This window comes from Acinonyx jubatus, chromosome A3 (assembly GCF_027475565.1).
Source record: "Acinonyx jubatus isolate Ajub_Pintada_27869175 chromosome A3, VMU_Ajub_asm_v1.0, whole genome shotgun sequence".
Classification (NCBI taxonomy): domain Eukaryota; kingdom Metazoa; phylum Chordata; class Mammalia; order Carnivora; family Felidae; genus Acinonyx; species Acinonyx jubatus.
Genome location: NC_069388.1, coordinates 47,460,349 through 47,479,950, shown reverse-complemented (window position 1 = coordinate 47,479,950; position 19,602 = coordinate 47,460,349). Strand labels below are relative to the sequence as shown.

The 19,602-nt window shown below is 44.0% G+C and overlaps 1 protein-coding gene across 1 annotated transcript; it reads left to right on the top strand.

The window, feature by feature from the left end:
- Positions 1 to 12,121: 12,121 nt before the first annotated feature.
- Positions 12,122 to 15,468, top strand: LOC106965613 (cystatin-9-like). The gene is made up of 3 exons (XM_027069456.2): positions 12,122 to 12,436; positions 14,179 to 14,298; positions 15,183 to 15,468. Exons 1-3 carry the CDS (start codon positions 12,197 to 12,199, stop codon positions 15,273 to 15,275), a joined length of 453 nt encoding a protein of 150 aa, XP_026925257.2. The 5' UTR covers positions 12,122 to 12,196; the 3' UTR covers positions 15,276 to 15,468.
- Positions 15,469 to 19,602: the final 4,134 nt, after the last annotated feature.

Genomic DNA, 19,602 nt, shown 5'->3' with positions numbered 1-19,602 from the left:
ACTAAGTATTCATCTGAAGGATACAGGTATGGTGTTTTGAAGAGACACAGGCACTCCAATGTTTATAGCAGTACTACTGACAATAGCCAAAGTATGGAAAGAGCCCAAATGTCCACTGACAGATGAATGGATAAAGAAGATGTGGCATATATAGAGAAGCCAAGATGGCAAAACAGCACAGAAGCCTTTTGTGTGTCTTGCATCCATGAAATACAGCCAGACCAACACTAAACCATCCTACACACCTAGAAAACTGATTGGAGGATTAACAACAATCTGCACAACCTGAACCACAGAATTCAGCAGGTACTTGGTGCAGAGAGCTGAACTTGGGAAGCGAGAAGCCATGAAGGGTAGGGAACCCTTTTTGAGGGCAGAGAGAAAACGGAGACTGGGGAAGGGGGGAGAATACGGGAAAAGCACCCTCCCGTGGAGCTGGAGAGAAAGTAGAAAACTGGAAACAGCCGCAGGGACTAAACTAAAAAGGGAGAAGGGAGAAAGGAGAAAGGAGAGGGCTTAAATTCCATTAAGACTGTAAACAAGGGGAGCACAAAGGCTGCAACTCCGCAGCTTGATAATTGGTGGTGCTCTGGTGGGAAGAGCGAATCCCCAGGAACAGAGTGGTGTCCAGGAGGTTCTCAGGCTACACAGGCAAAAGCAGTTCCACTGCTGTAAGGACATTTGGTAGAGACTGTTGAAGCCACCTGGTCCCAGCAGACTCCAGAAGGTGGCCACATTTGCTGGTGCTGGGTCAAGGTCATAAAGGGTCTGGCCTGGTGCCAGATGTGTGTGGTGCTTTTTCCATAATCCCTGAAATGCTGCTGCTACACTGTCTTGCGAACATTTTCTGGGACAGGCTGGCACCTGGCTGCAGTCTCGGGGCACTGGCAGCAGCAGGGCCCAGCAGGTGTTCCTGGGAGCAGCCGACATTCATCCATTGCTCATTTGGCCATTGCTCCTGTGAGACCCTCCCACAGAGGGGCAGAATGGGTCAGAGCCACAGTCCTTCAGAAGTAAGGGGCTGGGGAAAACAGCCGCATCTGAGACAAAACTTGGGAGAGAGGTACTGCCTGGGGCCTGGTCACAGAGAGTGAAAAAGCAGGGATTGGACAAGAGCTGAAGACAGAGGACAGGTGTGCGATTGCTGATCCAAGAGAACAGACTGTGTAGCGGGGTGGCGCCATTTACACCACTCCCACGCATGTGCATACGCACCTACAAGCTCCGCAACAATCCACCCCAGTAAGCTATCACCTCCATCTAGTGGAGAGCAGAGCTGTTACACTGAGCCCCGCCCAACTGGGCCAACTTCGTTCTTCAAGAACACAAGTCTCACCGCCGGCTTAATTTATGGACTATAAAGAGCTACATAGACTGACTTCTAGGAGAAAACGAAGCAATTTTAGTCCTATTTCAATCTGCTAGCAGGTTCATCTATTCAATTTTCTTGTTTTTTTTTCATTTTTCTTTTTCTCTTTCACAATTCTTTTCTTTTTCTTGAATACAGAAAGAGAAAAAATGAATTTTTATTTTCAATTTTTGTTGAAAATATCATTCTTTAATTTTCATTACCATATTTTTTATTTTTCTGTAGTTTTTTTTCAAATTCTACTTTACTTCCATCTTTTTATTTTAGTCTACTTCAGTGTATTCACCTTTTCAAATTTTCAGTCAATTTCCTTTTTTTTTCTTTCTTTTTCTTTTTTTCTATTTTTCATTTCTATTCTTTTTCTTGAATGCAGAAAGAGAAAAAACTTCATTTTTACTTTCAATTTCAATTAAAAATATTCTTATTTAATTTTCATTACTGTATTTTTTGCTTTTAAGTAAATTTTTTAAAAATCAATTTTACTTCCATCATTTTATTTTAGTCTACCACACCGTATTCACTTTTTCAAATTTTCAAACGATTTATTTTTTTATTTACTTTTTATTTTTTTATCTTTTTTCTCCTTTTCATTTATTGTCTTTTTTCTTAAATGCAGAAAACAAAAAATTCATATTTATTTTTAATTTTTATTAAAAATATTTTTCTTTAATTTTTTTACTATACTCTTTACTTTTGTGTAATTTTTTCAAATTATGTTTTACCCTTACCATCTCATTTTAGTCTACTTCGATGTATTCATTTTTTCAAATTCTCAAACGATTTCCTTTTCTTTTCTTCCCACCCCATTTTTTTCTTTTTTTTTTCTCTAATATGTCAAACCACTTTCAACACCCAGACCAAAACACACCTAGGATCTAGCATCATCTATTCGATTTGTGTGTGTGTGTGTTTTAATTTTTAATTTCAATATTTTTTAATTTTAATTTTTTTATTTCAATTTTTCTACCTCATTAGTCCTTTTCTCCCTTCAAAATGACAAAATGAATGAATTTACCCCAAAAGAAAGAGCACGAAGAAATGACAGCCAGAGATTTAACCAACACAGATACAAGCAAGATGTCTGAACCAGAATTTAGAATCACGATAATAAGAATATTAGGTACAGTTGAAAATAGAGTAGAATCCCTTTCTGCATAGATAAAAGAAGTAAAAAATAGCCAAAAGGTAATTTAAAATGCTGTAACTGAGCTGCAATCATGGATGGATGCAGGGGCAGCAAGGATGGATGAGGCAGAACAGAGAATCAGCGATATAGAGGACAAACTTACGGAGAATAATGAAGCAGAAAAAAAAGAGGGAGATTAAGGCAAAAGAGCACGATTTAAGAATTAGAGAAATCGGTGACTCATTAAAAAGGAACAACATCAGAATCATAGGGGTCCCAGAAAAGGAAGAGAGAGAAATAGGGGTAGAAGGGTTATGTGAGCAAATCATAGCAGAAAACTTTTCTAACCTGGGGAAAGACACAGACATCAAAATCCAGGAAGCACAGAGGACCCCCATTAGATTCAACAAAAACCGACCATCAACAAGGCATATCATTGTCAAATTCACAAAATACTCAGGCAAGGAGAGAATCATGAAAACAGCAAGGGAAAAAAGGTTCCTAACCTACAAGGGAAGACAGATCAGGTTTGCAGCAGACCTATCCACAGAAACTTGTCAGGCCAGAAAGGAGTGGTGGGATATATTCAGTGTGCTCAACTAGGAAAATATGCAGCCAAGGATTCTTTATCCAACAAGGCTGTCATTCAAAATAGAAGGAGAGATAAAAAGTTTTCCGACAAACAAAAATTAAAAGAGTTTGTGACCACTAAACCAGCCCTGCAAGAAATTTTAAGGGGAACTTTATGAGGGGAAAAAAGATGAAAAAAAAAAATATATATATATACCAAAAGCAACAAAAGATTAGAAAGGACCAGAGAATACCACCAGAAACTCCAACTCTACAAGCATCATAATGGCAATAAATTCATTTCTTTCAGTACTCACTCTAAATGTCAATGGACTCAATGCTCCAATCAAAAGACATAGGATGAATTAGAAAACAAGATCCATCTATATGCTGTTTACAAGAGACCCACTTTAGACCTAATGACACCTTCAGATTGAAAATAAGGGGATAGAGAACCATTTATTGTGCTAATGGTCAACAAAAGAAAGCCAGAGTAGCCATACTTATATCAGACAATCTAGACTTCAAAATAAAGACTGGATCAAGATATGCAGAAAGGCATTATATCATAACCAAGGGGTCTATCCACCAAGAAGACTTAACAATTGTAAACATTTATGCACCAAATGTTGAGGAACACTAATATATAAATCAATTAATCACAAACATAAAGACTCATCGATAGTAATACAATAATAGTAGGAGACTTCAACACCCCACTCACAACAATGGACAGATCATGTAATCAAAAAATCAACAAGGAAACAATGGCTTTGAATGACACACTGGACTGGATGGACTTAACAGATATATTCAGAACAGTTCATCCTAAAGCAGCAGAATATACATTCTTCTCCTGTGCACATGCAACGTTCTCGAGAACAGACCATACACTGGGACACAAATCAGCCCTAAGTAAGTGCAAAGACTGAGATCATACCGTGCATATTTTCAGACCACAACATTATGAAACTTGAAATCAACCACAAGAAAAAATTTGGAAAGGTAACAAATACTTGGAGACTGAAGAACATCCTACTAAATAATGAATAGACTAAACAAGCAGTTAAAGAGGAAATTAAAAAAGCATATGGAAGTCAATGAAAATGATAGCACCACAACCCAAAACCTCTGGGACACAGCAAAGGTGGTCATAAAAGGAAAGTGTATAGCAATCCAGGCCTCCTTAAAGAAGGAAGAAAGATCTCAGATACACAACCTCACCTTATGCCTTAAGGATCTGGAAAAAGAACAGCAAATAAAACCCCAAACTAGAAGGAGACAGGAAATAATAAAGATTATAGCAGAAGTTAATATTATCAAAACCAAAAAAAAAAACCCAAAAAACAGAAAACGGTAGAATGGATCAATGAAAACAGAAGCTGGTTCTTTGAAAGAATTAAAAGAATTGATAAACCACTAGCCAGTTTGATCAAAAAGAAAAAGGAAAGGACCCAAATAGATAAAATCAAGAATGAAAGAGGAGAGGTCACATCCAACACAACAGAAATAAAAACCATAATAAGAGAATATTATGAGCAATTATATTCCAATAAAATGGGTAATCTGGAAGAAATGGACAAATTCATACAAACATATACACTACCAAAACTGAAACAGGAAGAAATAGAAAATTTGAACAGACCCATAACCAGTAAGGAAATTGAATTAATAATCAAAACTCTGCCAAAAAACAAGAGTCCAGGGCCAGAAGGCTTTCCAGGGGAATTCTACCAAACATTTAAGGAAAAGTTAACACCTATTCTTTTGAAACTGTTCCAAAAAATAGAAATGAAAGGAAAACTTCCAAATTCTTTCTATGAAGCCAGCATTACCTTGATTTCAAAACCAGACAGAGACCCCACTAAAAAGGCGAACTATAGACCAATTTCCCTGGTGAACATGGATGCAAAAATCCTCAACAAGATATTAGCCAACCAGATCCAACAATACATTAAAAAAATTATTCACTACGACCAAGTGGGATTTATACCTAGGATGCAAGGCTGGTTCAATATCCACAAAACAATTAACGTGATTCATCACATCAATAAAAGAAAGGACAAGAACCATATGATCCTCTCAATAGATGCAGAGAAAGCATTTGACAAAATACAGCATCCTTTCTTGATAAAAACCCTCAAGAAAGTAGGGATAGAAAGAGCATACCTCGAGATCATAAAATCCATATATGAACAACCCGATGCTAATATTATCGTCAATGGGGAAAAGTTAGAGCTTTCCCCCTAAGGTCAGGAGAAAGACAAGGGATGTCCACTCTCGCCACTGTTATTCAACATAGTGTTGGAAGTCTTAGCCTTTGCAATCAGATAACACAAAGAAATAAAAGGCATCCAAATCGGCCAGGAGGAGGTCAAACTTTCACCCTTTGCAGATGACATGATACTCTATATGGAAAACCCAAAAGATTATACCAAAAAACTGCTAGAATTGATTCATGAATTCAGCAAAGTTGCAGGATATAAAATCAATGCACAGAAATCAGTTGCATTCCTATACACCAACAATGAAACAACGGAAAGAGAAATCAAGGAATCGATCCCTTTTACAGTTGCACCAAAAAACCATAAAATACCTAGCAATAAATCTAACCAAAAAGGTGAAAAATCTATATACTGAAAACTATATAAAGCTGATGAAAGAAATTGAAGAAGATACAAAGAAATGGAAAAAGATTCCATGCTCCTGGATAGGAAGAACAAATATTGTTAAAATGCCGATACTACCCAAAACAATCTACATATCCAATGCAATCCCTATCAAAGTAACACCAGCATTCTTCACAGAGCTAGAACATATAATCCTAAAATTTGTATGGAACCATAAAAGACCCCAAATAGCCAAAACAATCTTGAAAAATAAAACCAAAGCAGGAGGCATCACAATCCCAGACTTCAAGCTGTACTACAAAGTTGTATTCATTAAGACAGTATGGTACTGGCACAAGAACAGACACTCAAATCAATGGAACAGAATAGACAACCCAGAAATGAACCCACAAACGTATGACGAACAAATCTCTGACAATGCAGGAAAGAATATCCAATGGAACAATGACAGTCTCTTCAGCAAGTGGTGCTGGGAAAACTGGACAGCAACATGCAGAAGAATGAACCTGGACCATTTTCTTATACCATACACAAAAATAAACTCAAAATGGATGAAAGACCTCAATGTAAGACAGGAAGCAATCAAAATCCTTGAGGAGAAAGCAGGCAAAAAAGTCTTTGATCTTGCCTACAGCAACTTCTTATTCAACACGTCTCCATAAGCAAGGGAAACAAAAGCAAAATGAACTAGTGGGACCCCATCAAAATAAAAAGCTTCTGCACAGTGAAGGAACCAATCAGCAAAACTAAAAAGCAACCGACAGAATGGGAGAAGATATTTGCAAATGACATATCAGATAAAGGGTTACTATGCAAAATCTATAAGGAACTTATCAAACTCAACACCCAAAAAACAAATAATCTAGTGAAGAAATGGGAAAAAGATATGAATAGACACTTCTCCAAGGAAGACGTCCAGATGGCCGACTGACACATGAAAAAATGCACAATATCACTCATCATCAGGGAAATACAAATCAAAACCACATGAGATACCACCTTACACCTGTCAGAATGGCTAACATTAACAACTCAGGCAACAACAGATTTTGGCAAGGATGCAGAGAAAGAGGATCTCTTTTGCATTGTTGGTGGCAATGCAAGCTGGTGCAGCCACTCTGGAAAACAGTATGGAAGTTCCTCAAAAAACTAAAAATAGAACTATCTCAAGACCCAGCAATTGCACTACTAGGCATTTATCCACGGGATACAGGTGTAATGTTTTGAAGGGACACATGCACCCCCATGTTTACAGCAGCACTATCAACAATAGCCAAAGTATGAAAAAAGCCCAAATGTCCATCAATCGATGAATGGGTAAAGAAGATGTTGTGTGTGTGTGTGTGTGTATGTATATATATGTGTGTATATGTATATGAGGACTTTAAGAGACAAAACAGATGAAAATAAGGGAAGGAAAACAAAAATAATATAAAAACAGGGAGGGACAGAAGAGGGACAGGGACAGGGAGGGACAGAAGAGATTCATAAATATGGAGAACAAACAGGGTTGCTGGAAGGGTTGTGGGAGGGGGGATGGGCTAAATGGGTAAGGGGCATTAAGGAATCTACTCCTGAAATCATTGTTTCACTATGTGCTAACTAATTATGATATAAATTTTTAAAAATTAAAAATAAAATTTAAAAAAAGATGTGGCATATATATACAATGGAATATTACTCAGCAATCAAAAAGAATGAAATCTTGCCATTTGCATCAAGTGAATGGAACTAGAGCATTTCACTTACACTAAGCGAAATCAGAGAAGGACAAATGTCATATGACTTCACTCATATGTGGAATTTAAGATACAAAACAGATGAACATAAGGGAAGGGAAGCAAAAATAATATAAAAACATGGAGGAGGACAAAACATAAGAGACTCATAAACACAGAGAACAAACTGAGAGTTGCTGGAGGAGTTTTGGGTGGGGGAATGGGATAAATGGTCAAGGGGCATTAAGGAGGACAGTTAACTGTTGGGATGAGCACTGGGGTTATATGTAGGGGAGGAACCACTGGACTCTACTTCTGAAATCATTATTGTACTATATGGTAACTAACTTGGATATAAATTTTGAAAAAATGAAAAAAGTAAATAAAAAATTTTCTTTTTATGTCAAAAAAGAAAAAAAAAGGCCCATGAGTATTCCTAACACAACTGGTTAGGAAGTGTGGCCTCCAACCAACAGTCATGGGGACAGATCTTAGAAGTAGATCATCCAGCCCAGTCAAGTCTTTAGGTGACAGCAACCCCTGCTGTCATCTCATCTCAACCATAGCATCATGAAACTCTGGGCAAGATGTACCAGCTAAGTCACACTTGAATTTCTGACCCACAGACATTGAAATGATAATTAAGGTTGATTTAACCAAGAAAAAGAATCTGTGTGTGTATGTGTGTGTATAAAATGACATGAAAGATAGGTAATTGACAGATAGATGATAGATAGATAGATAGATAGATAGAGATATATAATGATGATAGATGATAGATAGATGATAGATAGATAGATAGATGATAGATAGATAGATAGATACACAGACCTGGTTGAAACTAAGATGCAAAGCCCCCTCTCCCCACTAGTTAGGAAAGTTGCTTCTTTGGAGCCCACAACAATTGACTTTTTTCCCTTGGGTACTCCTTCTATTGCCTGATGTCCTTGCACGATCCAATCCTGTGCCTCAGCCTCCGCAGCATGCTAAGATGAGATCTAGGGACAACTTGAGTCTCATCCTCCCATCCTTAATCCAGCAAGAAAGAGGGTCTGCACTGTTCAAAAGCCAAACTGGAATATCAATGTGTCCTCTTTTTGTTTCTAGTACAACAGTCAAACTCTTTGTGAGCTAAGGACAAGAATTGTTATTAACCACATTGTAATATGATGGTCAATGAGTCTATTGGGGCAACGGCAGGAAAGACTTGAGACAGGCCACCTTGATTGCATTGTGAATCTTTTAAATCCTAGTACCATCTGAGCAATGAATCACCCTGCAGCTACAGTCCCCACACCACACACACACACCATACCTCAGTCTTGGAACAAGCACTTAAGACTAGATGTTAAATACTTCCTTGGGATATTGTTTCCGTGTCAATAATGAGATGGTGGACAGAACCACTTTTATGCCCTTGACTCTTTTTGTCATGAGATTATTCTACAGAGATGTTCTAGAATGGAATATCTTACCAGCAGAGAGATGATCCTCACTGATCATTTTGAAATCAATGCCGTAGAAATAACTCATCTTAAAACAGAGAATGACAATGTTTGAATGACCTAAGGATGGACATTTATACAGACATATCCTAAGAGAGGGGCAATATGCAACCCTGACTGTGGGGAATTTGCCTAAAAATCACTGGAGCCCAACACTTGATGGAAATGGCCCCAGCTCAGGTAGGAACACTCAGGGAGCTCACTGCAGAGGGGCATTACTAATTTAGCACACTGGGATGCCTGCCTCACATTTGCTGGAAGTGGACAGTGCATGAAAGCAATAATCTGAAGGAAATGCTGTTTTAGACTATACACTTGCCCATGTAAGGGTCAGAGCTAATGCCACCTCCAGTGATGACTCACCGGCTGTGGGCATCTGCCAATGCAACAGCCAGGCTCTGTGCCCTGGACTCATAGGCTGTGGGGACAGGCTTTGTTCCCAAGCTTCACCAACAGGGGCTAGAAATTGGCCCCGCACAATGATAACAGCCAGAACACTGGGCAACCTTGGAAGGCAAGACATATCTGGACATGAACACCTGACACTATGTGTTGGTAGGGGCAATTCCCATTCCCTGGAACCACCTGAAAGCCAAGATTTCTGGCAAACATTCTCAGGAATAAATTCCCAGGCCTGTAGTCGGGAATCATGTGGGACATTAGAAGAGCATACCTATGTTGATTATCAAAAGCTCAGCTCTGTGGTCTCTTCTGCACCAGCCAGGGGACACTGGACACTACTCTCGGCATTCCCACGGTGTTAGAGTCTGGACACATCCTAGGTAAAATAAATACAGGACTGCACACAAAGTAGCAATGAAGTGGTGAATAGCTTCCTAGCCTTCCCCCTTAGGGAACAAAGAAAGGAGGAAGAATGCTAGAGCAGGGGACAATGGACTGTCCGGTAATGTACATAAGGACCTACTCCAGCTGTCTGAAGTCCCTGCCATGTGTGTGAGACTCACCAAAGCTCTCCACATCTCTGAAGAAAATAAGAATACCTCCATGACATGGAAACATATATGACAGCATCAGGTATATTGCAGTTTTAAAAAATATAAAGATGTAGGGTAACTCTGAAAGGGAAAATAGCACCAAGCAACCTATATCAAGGCTGGAGGGGCTTCCAAGATGGGTAAACAGGTACAGAGAATTCCTAGAAAGGTCAGTGATTGAGATTTGGACTTATCAGAGGGTAAAGCAATTGCTTACTGTCTGGAGAAGCCAATGTAGATAGAATCATCATCAATATGACTTGGGAAAATTGTTTTTTCAAGAACAATTACAGGGGACGTTTACAAAATGTGTATTCAAAATTCTGAATAAGTTAAACAATATAAAATAAGCAATTGAACATCTGGAAAATTTGCTTACGAAGAAAGAATAATCAGGTATAAAAATAAAAACAGTAAAACCTTGGATTGCGAGTAACTTGTTCTGCGAGTGTTCTGCAACCTGAGCAAACATTTCTAATAAATTTTAACTTGATAAACAAGTGATGTCTTGTAATACAAGTCCTATGTGATGCCAAACATCACATGATCACAACTGAGCCAATGGTTCTTGAAATTCACTGTGATATACAAGTGCTTTCTATTACAAGCATCACTCCAAAATGAATTATGCTCGCAAACCAAGGTTTTACTACATAAAAAAGAAATATTTGGCACAACACTTATCACAATAGCTGACTATAGAAAAAAAAATGAATCAGTCAATTCATGGGCACTGTTTAATGTGAGAATGAGTTTTGAGAGGCCTCATCCTGGGAAGGACGCCAGCTCTGAGGCCTCTGTGCATGAGAACAGGCTGCCAGCTTCAAAGCAGCCTTTTTTCCATCCATAGAGCTATATGGTCACTGAGGCCTGGGGGTCTGAAATCTTACAGCAGGCAAGGAGTGGCAACCCCTTCCCTGATCCACTGCAGCCTCTACAAACCAGCCTCAGCCTGGGCCCATGCCCTACACTTGGGTGACTTCTCATTGTGATTCAGCGGCATCCTCTCCAGGGACTCACTCAGAACTGTGTTCCCCAAAATGTGGTCCAGGACCAGGACCAGCAGCATCCCCCAGGAGCAGGTGAAGATGCAAACTCTCCAGCCCTGCCAGACTTGACTGGATCAGAATCCTGAGTGAGGAAAAGGTCTAGGGTCCTGGGTGTCCACAGACCTTCAGGGCATTCTGGTCCCCCTGAGTTCACAAGTAGCTGCAGACATGTGCTGAAGCCTTTCACAGGCACAGAGCTGAAGCCTTGTTTGGAAAGATGTGTTCTTTAGTTCTTCCAGAGCCTCATTTGCTATTCCAGATGGAGGCTGTGAGGGTCTTTCTCTAGAACCCAGACTCTGCACACAAGAGATTGTGTCCACTGAACCCTGAGAACCAAGGCCACTAGAGGGCACCTATCCTCACCTACTGGTCACAGCTCAGCTATCTTGAAGCTCACTGGCTTTGCTCTGGGTCTGTCTCTTACTCCACCCTCCCTCCCCTAGAGCAAATTCCTACAAAGAGATCTATAGGCCCAGGGTGTGTCAAGGGTCACCCTGCTGCAACACCTTTGGAGAGAGGACTCTTACATCATCCAGCCAGGCCCCCAGGCTGAGCACATGGCTGAGAAGTGCAAAGGGAGATGCAGTGAGCTCAGCTGGAACCTCCTGCTTCTGGGATCCCAAACTTCCATAGCCTGGCATAATCCCAGGAGTCAATGAGCCTTATCTTCTCTCCTGCTCAAGGTGGGCTGGGAAGCTGAGGAGGGACACAGACACATGGACCCATCAAGATCTCCATGGTCTTTCCTTCACAGGATACCCATTTTCTCTGGACAGGATGCCTTCTGTCTCCCCCACAGCTAACTCTTGGCAACTAACTCAACCTTTTGGCTCTGTCCTTGTTTCAGTGGCTCTCGTTCTACTGTTCTGCCCTGGGATCACCTTCCACTTCTACCTCTTGCTCTTGTGTCCTTGTTTCAGCCTGTGATTCTGGGGCATACAAATGAAGTCCCTCTCCCGTGAGGTGCTGAGGGAGAGGTTGTCTGGAAATCAGCTACAGGGGACCCCTCCCTCTCATTGCTGGTTCTTTCCAAACCACCCTGCCTGAGCTTGCCCCTGTCTCTAGACAGGAGGCAATTATGCAGCTTGGGATGGGGGAGTCAGGGTGACATGTGGGAAGGGACAGGGTATAATAGCAGAGAGGAGATCCAGAGGGAGGAGTTGTTCTGAAGCTGATATACTGGACCAATTCCCAAGGAGGCTCAGTGGGAGCCTGAGCTAGAAGGACAAAGGCCATGGGTGTCCAAGTATCTGTAGTCATTCCAAACTGGCAGTGCCGGTGGGCTCTGCCCTGGGCCATGCTGCTGCTTCTCTTAGGTTCTGAGTTCCTGGAAGAAGTAGAGAGTGAAGATGAAAAACCTACAATGAGCTACTTACTTGCAACTGTGGAGTATGCCATACACATATTCAACCTGCAGAGCAACGATACAAATGCCTACAGGCTGGTGCGCATCTTAAAGCCCAGGAGAGAACAGGTATGTACCACATCTTCTGGCCTAATTACCTGCACTTGCTATGAAGTCAGTATCAGAGGTGCAGTCAGGGGTCCTATCTAGGGATATTGTTCACCATCTGAAGTCCGTAATACAGCAAAAATACAAACACCACAGTTAGTTACAGTTTTATGAAAGAAACAATTTAAAAATGCAAACACCCAGCTCAATGTATACCACATGTAAGGTGTTTTCCTCTTCATCATTTTTAGAAGTTACTTATTGATGATCAAAATATGGACTATGGAATGGTAGTCCTATGAAATGATCCTGAGTAAGGCAAAGACCAAGACAGAAAGGAGGAGAAGGAGACAGATTGAGAAATGCAGAGGAGACATAATGAAGAAATATTCTAAGAAAACATATGCAAACAGGAACAGAGAACAGACACCAAGAGAGGTGGGAGTGGGGATGGAGGATCCAGGGAGAAAGGATTCTTCCTCATCCAGAGCAGCCACTGTGACCTCAGGGCCTCTTCTCTGCACTCCTCCCATACTCTTCCTAGACCATGGTTCTCAATCCTGGAGTACTGTTCTTATAATGGAGAGTCTACAGAATGCAGCCAAGAATGCCATTTTCACAGGGGCTCTAACAGGAACAAGTCTGGTTGTGTGTGTATGAAGGGGTTTGGGGTGTGTAAGTGTGGGTGTGAGTGTCTCAGTGAATTTGAATGCAAGTGCATATGTGTGTTAGTATTAATTTTTGAGTGAGTGTGTGACTTTTTGTGTGTGTAGGTATGAGTGTGAGTGAGTGTGGGTTAGTGTGTAGTATGTCTGTGAGTGTGAGCATACAGCAAGTGTGTGTAAGTATGTATGTCTGTGAGAGAATTGTGTGTGCACATTGGGAGCCCAGGACCTTCCTCTCTCTCCCGCTGGACCTCTGCCCTGAGAGCCTGAGGGAAGGGCAGTGGGAGCTCCACCCTGCATGAGCTCCACCCTCTGCAGACACTGCAATGCCAGCTTCCAGCTGGGTCTGCCACCCAAGCTCTCTCAGGCTGGGCTCTCTCTACTGTGGGTTTCCTAGATCTGCACTTGCACTCAGTTTGGGTGTTGGGGGAAATGGAGGGTGGAGTGGGGAGTATGGGATGGAATGAAGCATAATAGAGTGAAGAAGAGATAAAAAAAATTCAGAATGTACTTTGTATTAGAACAAGAGGTATCCAGAAGCCATGTTCATGTGCGCGCGTGTGTGTGTGTGTGTTATGTGTGTGTGTGTGCGTGTGTGCTCACACATGTGTGTGTACATGTGAGTGTTCCGGCAGCATTGCAGGGCATTTTCCTATTGTCAGGCAGGTGACAGGTGTGACAATGGGGCTGTAGATGAGCCTCCCACTCTGGGGCTGTTACTCAGCAAACTCTTACAGAGACAACACCCTGCCAGGCCCTGGGCACCTGTGCCCCAGGGGTGCTGTTGTAGCTTTAGAAGCATGCTGGACGTCAGGCTCAGTCTCCTTGGGGTATTTGGGGACATGGGGCAGTGGGTGTGATGTATTAATGCTGAATGACTCAGCTGGCATTTCCCCCTGGTCTGAATATCAACCACAGGCCTCTTTGCTCTGAATTCCCCATGCTTGGCCTTACCCCCAGCAAGCTGACCCAGCCCCAAAGGCAGCTCCTTAGTGGAGGAGTGTTTGGGGCTGTCTCTACACTGCATGGATCTACAGTAGCAGTTGCTCAAGGGTACCATGAGGTGGGTTCTCATGTTAATGTCCTTGTCTGTAACAGTTCAAGGAGGACAGCACATTGGCATTCTCTTTTGAGCTTCAGCTTAGAAGAACAAGATGTGGGAAATTTGATGAAGACATTGACAACTGTCCCTTTCAAGCAAGTTCAGAGAAGAACAATGTAAGATACACAGCAGGTCCTTTGGGTTACACAGTTGAGGATGCAGCATGGAGCTGAGGAGAGGTGGTGAAGATGACAGTGCCATTTCTTGAGACACAGAGGAGTGAGGGAGCTTCAGGCCTTGTCACACCCATGGCTGGTGCTGCAGTTGGAGCCAGCTGGGAAAGCCAGCCCCAAGATCCACTTGTAGGTCCATAGCCAATCTGGGAACTGATTCTGAATGCTCACCCCATGCTAGCTGCCTGTCCCCAAAGCCACAGTGGTATCAGATTGCTCCTGGTCACGAGGATTCAGGTCTCCTGGGAAGGCCATAGGATATCCCTTCTCTGGTCTTTATTGACCTCCTTTTTCTAAATAATTCAGGGGGAGCATATTGAGATGGGCAACATGACCTTTGCCAAAATGGCTTTCTCAGGTCCCACTGAGAAAAGAATCAATGGGATGGGGATTGAGGAGGGGCCCATGACCCTCCTTCCCATGCCTTGACCAGGTTCCACTGACTTATCAGCTGCTGCTCCAGGGGAAATGATCAAGGTGAACCCCAGCTCTGGGATATACCTCACCTGGAGTGATGGGCTCTTCTGAGCTAGCACCCCCTGGGAGAGAGCACCCCAATGCTCTACTAAGGGTCTGGGTTACACTGGGTCAGCCTAAAGGTCCCCTGGAGACCACTGGCCTAAAGATGAGAAAATGACACAGGAGTCTCTGAGATCAGGACAAGGGCCCAGGTCCAGAACAGGCAAGGGGATGCACCTGAGGGCCACAGCCTGCCCCCCAGCTGCTCATCCTGTGATGTGTGATTGGGATGTGTGCTGTGTTTAATGTTGAAGCTACTATTTCTAACCACTCTCCACTCACCTTCCATCCCTGTGCTTGACCCTCAGATCATCACCTGCTTTTTCACCATCGCCAGTGAGCCCTGGTTAACACTGTTTGAACTCTGGAATAAGACCTGCTTGGATGGCTTCCACAAATGAGACTCCAGCCCATCTGGCTCTGGCTGCTCTCCTCTGGGACACCAGTGTTGTCCTGTGGGTGGCCTTTCAGTGGTTGAGTAGGTCCAAGTTTTGTTCTCTTTATTTGTAAATATCTGGTATCTCCTATTGGGGCATTGTGAAAATTCCTCACTACTTCATATAGAAAAATCATTAAACATTAGCATTCCAAGAAGCTTTGTGTGGCATGGTTCCAGAAGGATGGGACAAGCAAGTGAAGAAATCCTCTAGCAGGGAAACATCATAGTCCCAAGTGTGTGCGTTCTCTTCCCTCTAGGACCTCTGCTTTAGTAAGTCATTAGTCTTATTATCATTGTCTCATTGCTTTTAAAGTTCCATAGAGAATTTGAACACATATTACAATGTTGTCTTTCAGTGAGACTGTATCTACACACACACAGGCAAGGATCGCATTCTGTCCTTAAGGCCATGGATGCCTCCCACCCCCACACAGATTTTTCTCTAGTGCCAGTGCAGCTGGTGACCCCAGGACCTGACACTCCATGCTCCACATCAATATCTTCCTCTATCCCTAGCTTTGGTTAGCAAGGCTTTCTCTGTATCAGTGGCACTTCATCAGCAGAGGACACACATCTCAGTGGAGAAAGATAAGGACTATGGACACACTTCACCCCCAGGAAAAGCTTCAGTGGGGAAGGGCTTAGGGTCCCAACCTCAGACTGGCAGCCAGAGATGAGAACCACAGGGTTCTCACACACTTCAGCAGGACAAAACTCATGGCTGCTCAGTGACTCATAAAACAGCCACATTAACTTTCTCCCTCCTCTGGCTCCCTTCCTCTCTGTGTCCCCCGTCATCACTTCCTAAATGCACTACTTGCCCCAGAAAGTCTTCATTGCAGGGTCTCCCTGGGGACTTACAGCAGACATGTATGCTAGATGTCTTCAGGGCTCATCCTCTACAGAGACCTGGATGGACCTCCCAGGAATGTATGATTCTAGGCTGAGCCACAGGGAGCCACTGCAGCGTCCACAGAGGCTGGAGCTCATGCAGGGTGGAGCTCCTACTGCCCTTCCCTCTGGCCCTCAGGGCAGAGGTCCAGAGAGAGATAGAGGAAAGTCCTGGGCCCCCAATATGCACACACAAACTCATTCACAGACATACACACTCACACACGCTGCAGTGCCAGCTCCCGGCTGGGTCTGCCACCCAAGCTCTCTCAGGCTGCACCTCTGCTGTGGGTTTCCCAGATCTGCACTTGCACTGAGTTTGGGTATTGTGGAAAATGGAAGGTGGAGGGAGGGTATGGGATGGAATGAAGCAGAATAGAGTGGAGAGGAGTAGAGAGAATTCCAGCAGCACTTTGTAATAAGACAAGAAGCATCCAGAAGCCATGTTCATGTGTGGGTGTGTGCATGCCTACATGGGAGTGTTCCATCAGCACTGCAGGGCCTTTTCCTATTGTTTGGCAGGTGGCAGGTGTGACAATGGGGCTGTATATGAGTCTCCCACTCTGGGACTGATGTTACTCAACAAACTCTACAGAGCCAACACCCACCTGGACACTGGGCACTGAGCACCTGTGCCCCAGGAGTGCTGCTGCAGCTTCAGAAGCATGCTGGATGTCAGGCCGGGTCTCCCAGGGGCATCTAGGGACTTGAAGCTCCAGGGTGTGATGTATTAATGGTGTATGACTCAGCTGGCATCTCCCCCTGGCCTGAATACCAATCACAGGCCTCTTTGCTGTGAATTCCCCAAGCTTGGCCGTACCCCCAGCAAGCTGACCCAGCCCCAGAGGCACCTCCCTAGTGGGGGAGTGTTTGAGTTCTCCCTACACTACATGGATCTACACTAGCAGCTGCTCAACAGAACCATGGTGGGTTGGCATCTAATGTCTCTATGTACCACAGATAGAAAAGAGCCTGGCCTTCTCCATGTAGTTGGAACTTTGCAGAACCGAATGTGGGAAATTTGATGATGACACTGACAACTGTCCCTTCCAAGAAAGCCCAGAGCTGAACAATGTAAGACACACAGAAGACCCCTTGTGTTACATAGCTAAGGTTACAGCTTGGGGCAGAGGGGGAGGGGGAGTAGATAACAGTGCCATTCCTTGGGACACAAAGGAGTGAGGGAGAAACCGGCCCTGTCACACCCATGGCTGGTGCTGCAGTAGGAATGAGCCAGGCAGGCCAGGCCCAGGGTCCACTGGTAGGCCCCTATCCAATGTCATAACTGACTCTGTCCACTCACCTCATTCTAGCACCTGTCCCATGGGCCATAGTGGGGTCAGGTTGCTCCTGGCCACAAGAGTCCATGTCTCCTGGGGCTGAGACAGGAAGTCCCTTCTCTGAGCTTTATCCATCTCCGTTTCCTGCCTTCAGGAGAGGGGCATGTCAGGATAGGCTACATCGCCTGGCCTGTTGTGGCTATTTCTGAGGTTCTCTTGTCTCTGCTGAGTGCATGATGGTGTGAGGGTTGAGGAGAATCCCACACTCCTCCCTCCCATGCCCTGACCTGCATCCCACTGATCTATCAGCTGCTGCTCCAGGGGAAAAGTTCGAGGTGAACCCCAGCTCGGGGACATGACCACCTGGTACGAGGGGCTACTCTGACATAGCATCCCCTGGGAGAGAGCACCCTAATGCTGTACTAGGGGCCTGGGTCACACTGCATCCACCTGAGTGTTCCCCTGGAGTCCACTTGTCTAAGGATGAGAACATGGTACAGGATCCCTTGAGGTCAGGACAAGGCCCCAGGCACAAAACAGACAGGGCTCAGGCAGAGATGCACCTGAGGTCCACAGTCTGCATCCCCAGCTGCTCACCTCAGGAGGTGTGGTTGGGATGTGTGCTGTGTTGAGAGCTAGAGCCTCTGTTTTCCACCACTCTCCATTCACCTCCCACCTGTGCTTGATCCCTCAGACTTTCAACGGCTTCTTCACCATTGCCACTATACCCTGGGAAACCACCTTCAAACTCCTGTGCAATGTTTGCTTCGAGGGCTTCCATTGAGTGTGCTATACCCTGCCTGACTCTGGCTGGTCTGGATCCAGTTGCTCCTTATAGGTGTCTCTTCAGTGGCTGTGCAACACCAGCTCTGTTTGTTTTCTAGCAAGTGCCTGGGTCTCACTTCCAGCCATTATGGAAATTCCTCATTGTCCATTTTTTTTCATATAGAATAGATCATTAAAAATCAGCATTTCAAGAAGCTTTGTGTGTCAGGGTTCCAGAAGGAGGGGATGAGCAAGTGAAGGAATCATCCAGCAGGGAAACCTCATGGTCCCAAGTGTGTGAGTTTTCTTCCCTCTAGGACCTCTGGGCCAGTTCCAGGTGGCACAATCTAGAAGCACAAGTGCTTCTGAGCTGCTGTTCTGGGCTCATGGGGGATGACCTACATCTCCAGATGTGCAATGACCATGACCCTGAAGGCAACCCAAAGTAAAAGATGAACCCAGACAGGCCCTTGGCCTTCAGGACAAATGTGGCACCTGTCTCATGAATCTTCTAGAAGAAAATTTGGCAAACTTTTGTCCTTTGAGGGTCCAATGGTCTTGTTCTCAACTCCCCAGTGTTGCCTTGAAAGTACCATAGACATAAGCGGCCGACTTCAGCTCAGGTCATGATCTCGCAGTCCGTGAGTTTGAGCCCCGCGTCAGGCTCTGTGCTGACAGCTCAGAGCCTGGAGCCTGTTTCAGATTCTGTGTCTCCCTCTCTCTGACCCTCCCCCGTTCATGCTCTGTCTCTCTCTGTCTCAAAAATAAATAAACGTTAAAAAAAAATTTAAAACGAAAGTACCATAGACAATATGAACACAAATAAGGGTGTTGTATTCCAGTCAGACTGTATTTACACACAGACAGGGGCCACATTTGGTTCTCAAGCTGTGGCAGCACCCCATTCCCTGCTTCACCCCAATGTCCTTGTCTCCCTCAATTTCTGCTCAGGGCTTCCTCTGTGCAAGTGGCACTCCAGAAGCAGAGCAGGCACACCTCAGTGGGGAGAAGTAAGGCAACATTCCATCCCCAGGTGGGGCTGTAGTGTGGAAGAGCCCATTGTCCCAGCCTCAGAGAGGCTGTCAGAGGCAAGATCCACAGGGTATCACACTCTCCTGCAGGACAAAACCCATGGCTGCTCAGTGACCCATAACAACAGCCACATTGACTTCTCCCTCCACTGCCTCCCTTTTTTTTGTGCGTGCCCTTGTGATCATCTCCAAAATGAATTATCTACATCCTCCAGTCTGCCTCACAGGGTCTCACTGGGGATTCAGCAGACATGTGGTATTAGATGTCTTCGGGGCTTATCCTCCATAGAGACCTGGATGGGCTTCCCATTATTCCAGACAG